At 42.1% G+C, this 13711-nt stretch overlaps 1 protein-coding gene and 2 non-coding genes across 3 annotated transcripts in view; all 3 read right to left on the bottom strand.

Moving 5' to 3' along the window:
• The window catches only part of spag17 (sperm associated antigen 17), a 67941-nt gene that overhangs the window by 35734 nt on the left and 18496 nt on the right, over positions 1 to 13711 (bottom strand). Inside the window, exons 10-15 of the mRNA XM_034106600.2 lie at positions 10624 to 10742; positions 10354 to 10539; positions 2780 to 2881; positions 2492 to 2642; positions 2168 to 2380; positions 2038 to 2075 (exon numbers count right to left, since the gene is read on the bottom strand). Coding sequence (XP_033962491.1) covers positions 2038 to 2075; positions 2168 to 2380; positions 2492 to 2642; positions 2780 to 2881; positions 10354 to 10539; positions 10624 to 10742 — 809 coding nt within the window. The remainder of the gene's footprint in view (positions 1 to 2037; positions 2076 to 2167; positions 2381 to 2491; positions 2643 to 2779; positions 2882 to 10353; positions 10540 to 10623; positions 10743 to 13711) is intronic.
• Positions 9494 to 9564, bottom strand: trnag-gcc (transfer RNA glycine (anticodon GCC)). Its single transcript has one exon. It is a non-coding gene; the product is annotated as a tRNA-Gly (tRNA).
• trnag-gcc (transfer RNA glycine (anticodon GCC)) lies at positions 11307 to 11377 on the bottom strand. Its single transcript has one exon. It is a non-coding gene; the product is annotated as a tRNA-Gly (tRNA).

Consider the following 13711-nt stretch of genomic DNA (forward strand, 5'->3'; position numbering starts at 1 on the left):
CAGTTGACAATCATTGATAGGCACCTGCCGGTCTCCTGTCCTTTCTGAAAGTCATAAAGAAGACATTACTCATTTAGATTACTTATGTCCTCAATTACCAGGGGATTACTGAAACCACCATGAATTAAAGAAATTGTAGAAATGAATCTAATCTGAATTTTGAAACCTTCCTTCCCTCCCTCTAAATATATCAAACATTAGGAAGTGATGCTCCTGACTACCATTCAAGTTTAAGAAGATAATATTTGTTTTAAACTATTCAAAGCAATAAACAACAGCAACAGGCTCTTTAATCAAGGCAACGTTAGCCTAACATGTATATGTTAACAGGTAAGATAGCTGTTCACACTATGTATATTTTCTGCTATTTTATTTCTATTTGAGATGTTTACATTTTCGATTGTTTAATTCTAGTCTTTTAACTGTCTTATGTGCAATGCCTTGTCTTTTGCTGCTGCAAAGCAAACATTTCCCAAATTGGTATCAATAAGTACTTCTTATTTTATCTTAATCCTCAAATATTAGCAAATTTAACTTTTTCAAATATTGATGTAACTACATACACATCGATATGTTGTAGAAATATTGCAAATCAAAACCTTTATTCACTACTTATTACCAAAAATCGTAGTTCTATCTCCGGTAATCATGCATTCAAATGTCCCACCACGAACTTCCGGGGAACTATTGAGTGTCCCTGAAACACGTGACGATCAAGCATTTTGGTCCTCCGCTGTCGTAACTCTTCTCTCTATACGGCGCTGGTACAGACCATCCAATGAGTTCAATGACTGCTGAAGGTTACAGACCGATGACGCCAACAGAACCACGTCATCTGCAAAAAGGCAGAGATGCAATCCCTAGCCCAACAAACTGCAGGCCCTCTCCTTCATGACTACAACTTGAGACCCTGTCCATGAATATCACAAGCAGGATTGGTGACGAAGCATATCTCTGGTGAGGGCCAACCTTCACTGGAAACAAGTCCAACAAAATCCACAAAAAACACGTAGACGAGATAGGCATACTCCCCAGGCTTTTTTTAGGAGTAAAAAAGCTGGTCCATACTTCCACGACCAGGACGGAATCTTCATTGTTCCTCCTCAATCTGAGGTCCGTCAATCGACCATCCTTTCCAGAACCTTAGGGTTAACTTTCCAAGGGAGACCGAGAAGTGTGATGCCTCTATAGTTGGTACACACCCCTCTGATCCCCTAATTTGAACAGGGGAACCACCACCCCGGTCGTCCACTCCTTTGGTACTGCCCCCGACTTCAGCGCAATGCTGAGACTTGTCAACCATGACAGTCCCTCAACACCCAGAGCCTTCAAGCATTTCTAGATGGGTCTCCTCCACCCAGAGCCTTTGCCAGTGTGGAGTTGTTTAACTACCTCAGTGACCTCCTCCAGAGAGATTGATGTTGATCGCCCATCATCCTCTGGCTCTGCCTCTACTATAGAGGGCAGGTTGGTTCAAGAGATCCCGAAGTTTTTTTCCAACATAACACCCTAACTGTAGACTCAGCTCCCTCTCCTGTCATTAGTCTACTGCCTCCGCAACATTAAAACCTGGATGTCTACTAACCTTCTCCAACAGCAGTTTGTGGCCCCCAAAGCACTACTCCGGGAGGTTGGAGATCTCCTTCTAGTTGTTGATGAATGCACCAACCATCCTTCCCCTGAATCCCACACCATTGGTGTTATTCTGAGACCAATTTGCCTTGGGAGACCCTACCAGGAACAGTATGTTTCTGACAACACAGCCCCCAGGGGCACACACACCTCTCCACTAAGATAAGGTGATGGTTCCCGGAGAATTCTGTGTTGTTTTGTAATTCTTACTGCACAAAAGCTTTAACCTCACCAAATAACTCTATTGTGATACAGGAGAGCATAGTATCATTTGATTAGATCAATCAATGCAGGCATAATTCCTATTTTTCACATGATTTCTTCAATGAATATTACCCCCCTCTCCAAGCTCCCAATTTATTTATTTTATTTTAAACTTACAGTACAGAACATATAGAAAAATACCTCTGTGTTACCAGGATTTTCCGTGAGAAAGGTGAAACCTAAAGTTAAAATTTTGAATGAGATATAGCGTGTTTCAGAGTCTTGAATACAGTTGTAAGCTAAAATCACATCATCACAGTAATTGAAATACCTTTAGTCCGTAGGGTATTAATCTGCTGTTTAGAGTAGGATAGTGGGTTGTCCCAGGGGATTGATGTAGTTATCTGTTCCTGTGCTGGTCTCAGTGTTCCCAGTTGTCCAGGTGGCCTAAGTAGTACACCTTTACTGTCCAATCTGGTCAGTGGCATACTCTCAAACACACTCCGATGAACCAAACGCTCCACCTCCAGCCATGAAACAACATCTGTGGGATATCATAACATGTTAATATCCCTTTGAAGCAGTCAATATCTTTTTTCAGAAGAAACAAAGACTGACAAAACAGATTATAATAATTCCTTAAACTGTTTCTGACCATCTGTGCAGTAATGTTGTAGCTGCTGTTTGATGGCCATCCAGGAGGAGTTGCTGTTTCTCTGCTGAGCAACAGAGTGGATCAGCTGCCACACTGGAGAATGCAGCATCATTGATATCTCCACCTCTGCTGGATCGAAACCCTGAACCACCTAAGAGCCACATATAAACACATGAATACAAATACATTCAGAATAGCAACAAGATTACTCAAACTATCCAGTCTGCTTTGAACAAAAATTGCTTTTTCCACATGAACTAATAAAATAATAATCAAGAATCTACTTGCATTGATATGCGTCAAACGCAGTGCCCTCTCATCATGGTGTCTGATAACCAGAGGATGCGCAAACTTCTGCTTTTCCTCTTCTCCAAACTTCTCCTCTAGCCTCTGGCACAAAAGAGATTAAAGCAGAGACAAATTAAGGAATAATTCATTTATGTGAAGAGTGTGTCAAAGCATGCTGGAGTCCCAGAGCTATGGCCGCACCCTCTGCCAGCCGTTCACGAAACAAAGCTTCCCAAAACCTTTCAGCGATTCATGCCGGATATGTACAGCGTAGGGCACTGAAGAAAGATATGTCATATTTATTATCCTACACAAACATTATATTCAGGGGTGCACATAACTGTTTTGCCCTGGTTCTCAAAGGAGCACCTGGAGATGTTGCTTGGTGCACATCCTTAAAATGAAATAAACCGTAACTTTTGAGGGGGTCTTGACTTTATTTGCCAGACACACAGCACTGAACACACATGCAGAGGTGAACACAGAACACACATGCAGAGGTGAACACAGAACACACATGCAGAGGTGAACAACATTAAGACAACATTAGCACGACCAGTAATCCTACAAGCGGTCATCACTTCCCTCCTGACTGTTCTCCTCACTGTCTTCCTCTCTGTCAGACATGGTAGCTGATGATGTAGGCCTACTACTTTCTCTCTGGTTGAGTCTGCAATTAGCTGCTTGCATCCACAAGTCAACAGCTGGGTTTGGGTCGAAAGTCTCTGTTGTCATCTTAGACAACTGGATGTAATCAAATAAGTATGTGAACATAACCAATAACCTACCATAGCCAATAACAAATGAATGTAACTTATTTTATTTGTGTTGTTCATTCATATCTTATTTTACCTTAATATTTATTTATTTATGCATTTTTTTTGATCTCTCCAGTTTTAAAGGATATTTTTGGTTACTGTCCTATAGTATACATTGGAATGATTTAAAACCTGTTTATCCCAATAATTATAAAGGAGTGCCTTGGAAATATGTGTTTACATAAATTGTGACCAAACCGATTGAACTTAGACTGAGTTATTTACCTCACTGAGCTGTAGTTATCAGTCTGAATGGAGAGGACTCTTCCTCCACATTATTGTAGAAACATCTTCTTCTTATATCCGTTAGAGCAGCTAGCACCAGATTCTAATAACAACAGCGCCGGTACCGGGCGGTGCGCCCTTCTCTCTCTCCCTCACTTGCATTTTGGCTGTGAGCTGCGGGTGCCAGATAAGCCACATTCCCCCATTTTCATCACATACAGTGCCCATCGTACAGGGCAAATGAAACGTGTAACCGGGGTGAAAAGGGTGTTACATTTACTTAATTATGAATATTGTTACATCAAGGCCGAAAATTAGGATGAGCGCCAACGGTCAAAAATGTTTTTTTCCCTCCCAGAACTGCCAGCGCAGCGCCTCCACAGATATGGCGCCCTAGGCGAATATCTAGCCAGTGCTACGGGCCGGCCCTGAGTTCATATGCAACTCGCAAATATCTCTCTCTCTTCTCTCTCTCCCTCTCTCAATGTTGGTACGCAAATGCGCCTTTTTTCAAATGACCCGGTGCTCTTTTTTTGGCGGAGGTGCGCACGCGCACCTGCGCACGCGCACCAGTTATGTGCAGCCCTGATTATATTGCAGTTTTGGTGTCGTCAACTCCGTTATCTAATATGTAAAAAGACTGCGAAAATGCATCTATGATTATTTGTAGTATTTTTGATCTTTCCAATCGAGACGAGAGATCTCTCTCTCCCCGTCTGTGTGCGAGGGGGCGGGGCAGTTTGCACACATGCGGCTGCTACATGCAACACACACACACACACACACACACACACACACACACACACTACTCCTGCTTTGTTTGGACCAGCGGGAGATTCGGGTACACAACCTGTAAGTATTCATTGTTGTTTGTGTATTTATGATGTTTAAAACAAACAAGCTATCTACCACTGATAGCCGTTTAAACGTTTTTCGGACTACGTTGGGATCGCGGAGAAATGCTCTCCGCAGACCCATGCTCACAGCGTTATAAACCTTTTTCTTACTCAATATCAAGCCACACTTATTGTTTTTACTTCGGCTGTGAGTGTTTGTGTGTGCTCAGGATGAATTTCGCTAGCTGTATCACCAAGCCTGTCTGCTCCTACAGCAGCTCGCAGCAGTGTGTGTGTGTGTGTGTGTCTGTGTGTGTGCGAGCAGCAACGAGCCTGTCAGCTTCTCGACCAATCAGAGCACACTGGGTTCCATACCCAGCGCTAGAACAAATCTAAAGGGAGGGCATATGATTTTCCTGGGAGGGCACACAAAACCGTCATGGCAGAATATATATCAAACAGCAAGGCCAACAGCATTGCGTAAAGAAGCACACTTATCGCAAATACATACACAAATAAAGGGAAACATAGAAACCACTTTTGAAACATTGTGTGCGTGGCAGCACACACACTGGTAAATCACGAGCAAGGCACACTGGTTAAGGATGGCAGCTTCCTCATCGCTGCACTCGGAGAGAAATAGTGGAGACGATGAACTGTTTAGCCCGCCTTGGGCATGGTTTATTTTCCTATGCACTGCAGGTGCATCCTTTCACTCAGCCGAGCTAACTTAGAACATTATTTTGGCCAACTCTGCATCTTTGTGCAGCGTATACTCAAACATCGATAGGAAGAGCCCACTGCCTGACTCGGACATGCTGTGGAGTGAATCGTGGTCACCTCTGAGAGGGAGTTGGTTGACAGCTAAAAAAGCTATAATATCAACGACAGCTGACACGTAATAAAGGTTACGTGCCAGGTGATTTGTGTGCACCAAAGTTCTAATTTCCTTATTTGTTTCCTCGCGTATCTGTCTCTCTCTCCACAAACACTCACATGAAATGTGTTCTTTTGATGCGGCATGTCTTAGCAGTCCTTTATCAGTCTGTAATGCGTGTTTCCAGTCGCAAACACCTTTGACAGTGAAAGCTGCATCAGATGAAGACGTATTTACTTTAAATTGTCTACAAACAAAAGGCTGCGTCTGCTTTTAACGAATATTCAAGCCATGGTCTGTTGTGTGCTTCTTTCCTGAAAACAATCTCCCTGGATAACGATCAAGTTTCACCTGGTTGGGTTTATTAACCCCAAGATCATCTGGGGCTGTTGGTCTTTGAGCGGTTGCTGGCCCAATAGTACCTGTTGATGTGCTGCAAGGTAGCGTCTGTAGTGGAGGCACCGGCACGGAGGAGGAGGATGCTGGCGGGTGTGGTTCAGGGTGTGGCAACGCAGCTGGTGATGGTAGGGGCACAAGGAGCTGTGCCTCAGAGGACAGCGTTGGTGGCGGCCGCCTTGATGAGTCAAGGCTTGGGCTCGCTAACTCAGCCCCGGGGTTTGCCGAGGTCAAGCTTATGACATTAAGGCGTGCTGCTGCAACGGCAGGTGCAGGGTCGCCAGCAGCACCATCGGCTGCAGTTCTTTCATCGCTATTTTGTTTTAATAAATCCTTAGACCTTTTAAGCCAATTTCTGATGTCCATTTTGTAATTCAAACAGAAATGGGAGTCTACAGAATGCACAATAAACAATAAACAAATCCAGAATAGGCGGCAGAGTGTGACGCTGTGATTGGTCTAAATGTGGACGAATCACAAATCACAACAAAGACATGAATTAATTTGACCTAGCCTGCAATTTTTTTTTATAGTTACTATCTGACATCACATACATCGTAGCATAACAGTTCACAGTTTATTTATAATTAAAAAAATTAAAAAATATTTTTTAAATGTTATAAATAATAAAAAAACAAGTTTATTGGGGGAGGGTCAATATCGATACCGGGGGGAAAAACGCGTCATCTGAGGAAACAGTGTCTGAGGGCATCTTAATATTTAATAAACTATGAATGTTTTATATCCATGTAACGGGAAGAAACTCATCTAACTGATCTTTTTTTTTTAAACCCACAATGCTAACGCTGAGCCTCTGAATTAGCAACGAGCGAAAAATGCTAACAGATTACTGCACAGAAACTCACTCATAAAACCCTTATTATTTATCTTTTCTGCACATCCAACCCATCAATTCGCATCGTGAGATGACACAGAATCGATGGGAACATACATTATAATAACAAGAACAGACATCAAAACATGTGGCGCTAGGTAGCTAAAACCGGCAACATGGCCTACCTTGGTCGTTGTCTGGTCAAAACTGGTCTTCAATGGCATTAAAACGATAACAATTCTGCTGAAGTTAATCCGTAGGTTAATTTTGAAATGATTTCTGATCATCCATAAGCAATAAACCCTGCTTTTCCGTTTCCAAATGTCAGAGCGAGAGATCGCTTCACTCTCATGCAAAACTACATGCGCAAAGCCCCCACCTTTTTGTGTTAATGTTGGTGTCTATGTGAAAACTCCCCTTCAATTCTATTGGCTCCAACGGTCAGAAAGAGGTGTCAATCACCAAAATCGACCAATGGGTTCCAGAGAAACGGTAAAAAACGCTCATTTCCACCCAAATCACCCCAGAGGTGGAGTTATTTTAAAAGGTCAAATGTCACTTGTTTTGCATCAATCTCGATACAGGGTACTTATTATATGTTGTACTTTGGATTCCTAAAGCTTTTAGTCTACCTTACCATCATCCAAGGTTAGTTTTCACTATAAGTAAAAAATAATTCTTGGACGGACACTATAATTTACAGTTTTTTACTATGTTCAATCTGAATTTTCTTTAAAATAAAAACATCTATATTGATTCTGACTTTTCTACATCCAACTCACAGGTTTATCATTACTTTGAGAAAAAAGATTATTAATTTAACCCTTTTAGAAGGAGAGATATGGTCATTTGTTCTGGACATTTCTTTTTCGAGCCTGAAACCTGAAAAACAGGCTTGGTGCTTAACAGGTTAAAGTTGGAATGAAGTTTCTAAGTGAAAGTATGAAGGAACAGTTGGCAGTTGAAGTCGCATGAAGATTTGTTGAAGTCTGAAGAGTTTCTCCATTGACTTCAATGGTTAAAAATGTGATGAATTATGGGATGTATCTCTGGAATTATGAAAGTTATGAATGATAAAAGTAATAGCCATAGATTCCCGACCGAGCTGAACGTTTTGATGTTTGAACGGAGTTTCTGCGATGTTCAATGCGGGAGGAGAAGGCCGGCAAAATAACGGGCGGAATAACAAGAATTAAAACTGCGGTCACAGACGTGCACGCAGTTGTGGGCGGGCCTTAGCGTCCGTGCGCCTGTCGGGGAGGTTTGCCGGTCGTCCCGGCGTCAAGCATCCTCCGAAATGAGCCGTTTGTAATTTCTATGATTTTGGCGTCCCAAACTCCCAGGTCCTCCGGCAGCGACCCGGAAACGGATGTCGGCGCGCCTTCTCGAAGGACAACACATTTCTCTAAAGGCTCGTCGAGGATCGATTATTGAGGAGGCTGTCTGGAGGAGCCGTAACCGAGGATACACTGATTTAGAGGAGAGAGGAGTCTCCCTGGAGGAGCTATAACCGAGGGTACACTGATGTATCCTCCGGAGTTGAGTTCAGGCAACAGTGATGTTTAAAAGAGGCGTGACGCATGGCTCTGAGAAACGATATGTGACTACCACACACACACACACACACTAGGGGGCGCTAGTGAGCAGTTTTTTTTGAAAGATTACATTTGTCTTTTACATTCGCGAAAAGGTCGTGGGCTGTGACGTGTGTCCCAAGTTTTGCGTCCGAAGCTCATTTTATGCTATCGCAATGTAAACAATTGTTATAGGCCACGCCCACATTCTGCATTTGTTTCGACACTTTAAACGTCAGTTCATAGTCACCCCCAGAGTATGTCTAAAAAAAGATTGTTTTATTTCGTCCATCCGTTCTTGATTTGTAAATTGGTGATGTTTTTGGCGCCCCCTATTGTCCAAAATGAAAATGCTTTGGTGTGCTTATTCCCCAACACAGACTGAACGTATCCACCAAAATCTGTGGTGAATGGATACATTGTTGATGAGTTATGAGCATTTCTTTCTAAGCCACACCTTTTTGCTAATACGTTTTGATTTTCATTTCCTACTGTAATGTGTGTGACCCTCCACTGATGCTGTATACTAAGATTGGTGTTGATAAACCCAAATTTGAAATTTAGGATAATATTTCACTGTTTTTAACATTATGCTAATACAAAAAAATCTAAGTAGGCGGAGCTTAGGGGTTCAAGAGGACTTTATGTAGTGCAGGTCCCCCCGGATAAGTGTGCAAAAAACAAATTTTTCCAAAATGTTTTACACATACGCGCTAGCGAGCATGTGGGAATTTTTTAACCCATCGACTCCAGAATGTCAAATTTTTCACCGGTCCTGACGTCAATGCAAAATTTTGCTGCATGAATGGCGTCGTAAAGCCCTCAAAAACAGGTTTGAGCCGGACGGGGAATAATAATAAGAAACATACCAATAACAATAGGCCCTAATAAAGAATTTCGTGCTTAGAAGAACAGATAGTTGGAATGCTGTTAACAGCGGATTAAACCCTCCCCCGCCACATCACAGTGACGGGGGGAGGGCTTTAAGGACTCTTGTGCCGTTCATAGACATGTCACAATTTAAGCACACCCTACATTCTGTGTGTTGTTGTGAAAGCCCTCTCAACAAGACAGTCGAGCCAGCAGAGACTGTTTTCAAAGAGACTGAAACACGAGCCTCTCCTTTCACCATGTCTTTCAAAAAAGTATATCCTGCATTGGCCGGGAATCGAACCCGGGCCTCCCGCGTGGCAGGCGAGAATTCTACCACTGAACCACCAATGCCTCAGATAGTGTCCTCCCTGTTATCTACATATTTATATATAAATCTATATACTAGGGCTGTCCCTGATACAATTTTTCGGGCTCCGGATATTCGGTAGTAATCAGCAGCGAATATTAGAAGTGAGGCTACTAGACTAACGTTAGGTCTACTGTAATAGCCTCACTTTTAATAGTTTGCAAAACATTAGCTAGCACTAGTGTTTTGCAGTTGCTAGCAGCTTATTGGGATTTTATGCTAGAAAGACAGGCATTGTTTTTGATATAATAAATTAAGCATTATTGTCAGTTAAGCATGTCAGCCCCACTTCTTGTCTCTCTCTAACTCATTGCAGATGGCTACACTAAAGAAAAGGGCACAGAGAGGAAACCAGTTGTAAGATGTTTAAAAGTGCATTAAACATGATATATGCTTAAATGCATTTCAAAGAAGTTGTGTTGAGTTGTGTTGGAGTTTGTGTTATTCTACATTTTGACACCAATATTTTCTGATTTTACTGCAAATGTATATCGGTTCCAAATATCGGTTATCGGTCTCCTTGATTACTAATAATCGGTATCGGCCTTGAAAAAGCCATAAGCCATATCGGTCGATCCCTAATTAGCACCCAGCCGAAGAGGCAAAAGCTCTTTTCAAAAAGAAAGAAAACGAGAAAAAAAGAAAGAAAACGAATAACGAAATTGAAAACCGAATAGTACTCCAACGAACGAATATTTGGATATTCGGATACAGCCCTACTATATACATATTATAGTTTACGAAATGTGTGTTTCAGTGTGGAGCCACTATACCTTCTGGTCGTCTTCATTTTGCACTGTAGCCAGCAAGCCTTTCAACATGCGACTTCTCTCTTCTTTAGCATGTACCAGAGGGAGGAAGCTTTGAAGCATGAAGCTGACCAGCTGATAGTCTAACCCAGGACCATTGTGAGGTTTGGACTCTTTAGCTGGACATGACTGCTCTGTTGAAATCACTACCTGAAAACAAGAAATTGGGGTAAATAAGCGTTGAACCACCTAGATTCCACACTACACTTTCAAACTCACAACACATACACAGACCTGCTCCAGCATACAGTGCATGATAAGAGGCACAGAGCAAACTTCAGGGGGAACCAGGTTGAGAAAGCTGTTATAGCAACGCATGTCCACATCTGTAGAGAGAGGAGGCTGTTCGGTCTCTGTTCACAAAGTAGAGAGGACACAAAATAAAAAAGTTAGTCTTCACTAATTCAAAGTGCACTGTTTTAGGAATATGATAGCTATGTGACAATGATTAACATGATGATTCAGACTTTATGGAGATAGACATATGACTGTCATGTTTATTGCTTACGCAGGCCTTAGCTAATCTGAACTAAAACATTGAATACCGCTTTGAACCGGTATTCTGCATCTTGTGACTGAAAAACACCCTCTCTTGTATGCAAGCATGTCAAGGAAACTGTTCAGAGAACTAGTTTTACCATGCAGCTCTGTATGTGATGACTACTTCCATTCTTGCAAGGATAATAAATACATGTATCCTGATATTAAAGACCAAGCCGAGTGATATTTTTCTAACAAAAGTCTTGGGTCGTTTTATGAAATAAAAGAAAAGAAAGAGAAGACCATTCCACTTTTAATTAAATGCACCAAACAGCCTGGTTAAATAGTGCACCCTTCACTCGGACATGTCAGTATTTATGTCAGTTAAAGTGATGTCGCAGCCTCTTATTCATCCCGCCATGCCTAAAACAATGTGTTGCATTGGCCGGGAATCGAACCCGGGCCTCCCGCGTGGCAGGCGAGAATTCTACCACTGAACCACCAATGCATAAGATGTTTCAAAATAAAAGCCCGAAAAATTGAAACAAACAAGATGGCTTGAGATCTGACAATAAAGATGTTGGGAAAATACTGAGTATGCTCTTCCAATATTAGAGTAGCACATGATAACAAAGGTCCTACGTAGCTGTGTATGTAACAAGGGGTGTTTCTCAATCTCGAGTAAAGCTGCTCCAGAGCCACTATTTCAAGCATACCACGTCATCGAGTGCCGCCGAAGTACCGTTCCAATGTCCAGCATACTTGGAATTCTACTGAGCCCGGCGTACTTCGTTTGGAGACATGTCGAGGCTGCACATGTGTAGACTCCACGGTAGTGTTAATTTCGTCAGCTATTTTTTTAATTTAGTTTTAGTCTTAGTCCTCTGTTAAATTTCCTTTTTAGTTTTAGTCATATTTAGTCACCTTCATCCTGTTTTTATTTAGTCAAGTTTTAGTCGACTAAAAGTCTGAGCATTTTAGTCTTATTTTAGTCGACTAAAACAGTAAACATTTTAGTCAAGATTTAGTCGAATAAAAGTCTGAGCTTTTTAGTCTTATTTTAGTCAAAGAAAACTAATTATTTTAGTCTACTTTTTGTCAATGAAAACTGTTGAGTCTTTTTTAGTCATCAGATTATATAGAACATTTCAGTCAAACTAGTCTAGCCAAAACCAATAATTTGTCATTTTAGTATATAAATAAATAAGATTATCTTGTCCTTATTTGGTGAAAAACACAGGTTGAATGATTAAGAAGCTCTGCAGAGAGTATCTGGTCAGGTTTGTGGTGTTTTTACCAGCTGTGTTATGGCCACATTGCTTCCCTTCTGATGAAACAATGCATTCGCTTTTTTTCTCCGCCTCATTGTAGCAAAAATGGGCCCAAATATCACATCGTTTCTTTCTTCCAAGCAGTGGTGGCTTTAGACTTTTTCGTTGTCAGTCATTTTGACGGACAGGATCGTAACATTTCCGTCATAATCCATTATTACCCGTCGAGTGCACAATTTATCACTCACTCGCGCTGACGGGGGGGTATTCGGTTAACGCGACCACTGCTCCTAAACCCTGTTGTTGCCATTTAATTTTCTGTTAAATAAGGTTAGTTAGACCACCCGAGTCTTCCTGACAGTTCATATTGTGCCGCTGCCCGGTGTAATTCAAATGTACCGCCGCGCGCAGCACAGAAACAGCTGCTGCTCTGCCGCAGCACCGGAAGTGGAACTGCTGGGAGAAAAACTGACTATCAGAGATTTAACGTTATCTTTGATAATATTTCGTCTCCTCATTTTTCGTCAACGAAAGTAAAGAGAGATTTTGTCATAGTTTTTATTTAGTAAACTACATTTTCGTCTCGTCACTTTTCGTCAACGATATTGCATGATGATTTCGTTACAGTTATTGTTTACTGCCGTCGGTGCCGTCTCGTCATCGTCTCGTTTTCGTCATGGAAAAAAAGGTCGTTGACGAACATATTTCGTCATAGTTTTAGTCAACGAAATTAACACTACTCCACGGTCTTAAAATCCCCACAATGCTTTGCGCACGGACAAATTTCCACAAATCTGTGGCGGAATATGTAAGGCGGGGCTTCTCATGCGATGCACACCTGCACACTTGCTAGCCTGTTCCACTCTTTGTTTTCCAAATGCCAGGAAGTATTCTTGCCTCGCTTCTGAAGCAAGACGCTCGGAAGACATGTGCTACCAAGCAAGCGTACTCGAGATTGAGAAACACCCTCGATGTATGATTACCTAGAAGAGCATCAGGACACACTGGGTGTTTCTCAATGTCGAGGATGCTTCCTTAGTAGGACATGTCTTCCGAGTCACTTCCTTCAGAAGCTAGGCAAGAATCCTTCCTGGCATTCGGAAAACGAAGAGTGGAACAGGCGAGCAAATGTGCGTCATATGAGAGGCCCCGCCTTACATTTTTCGCCACAGATTTTGGGAAATTGGTCCGTAAACAAAGCATTGTGGGGATTTTAAGACCGCGGACGGCGCGGAGGATACGCATGTGCAGCCTCGAAATGTCTCGCTACGAAGGACGCCGGGCTCGGTAGAATTCCAAGGAGCCTGGACATTGGAACAGTCCTTTGGCGGGACTTGATGACGTAGCATCCTTGAAATAGTGGCTCTGGAGCAGCTTTCCTTGACATTGACAAACACCCACTGTTTTAGGAATATGATAGCTATGTGACAACGATTAACATGATGATTCAGACTTTATGATTGGAGATAGACATATGACTGTCATGTTTATTGCTTACGCAGGCCTTAGCTAATCTGAACTAAAACATTGAATACTGCTTTGAACCGGTATTCTGCATCTTGTGACTGAAT

This window comes from Pseudochaenichthys georgianus, chromosome 18 (genome assembly GCF_902827115.2).
Source record: "Pseudochaenichthys georgianus chromosome 18, fPseGeo1.2, whole genome shotgun sequence".
Lineage (NCBI taxonomy): Eukaryota > Metazoa > Chordata > Actinopteri > Perciformes > Channichthyidae > Pseudochaenichthys > Pseudochaenichthys georgianus.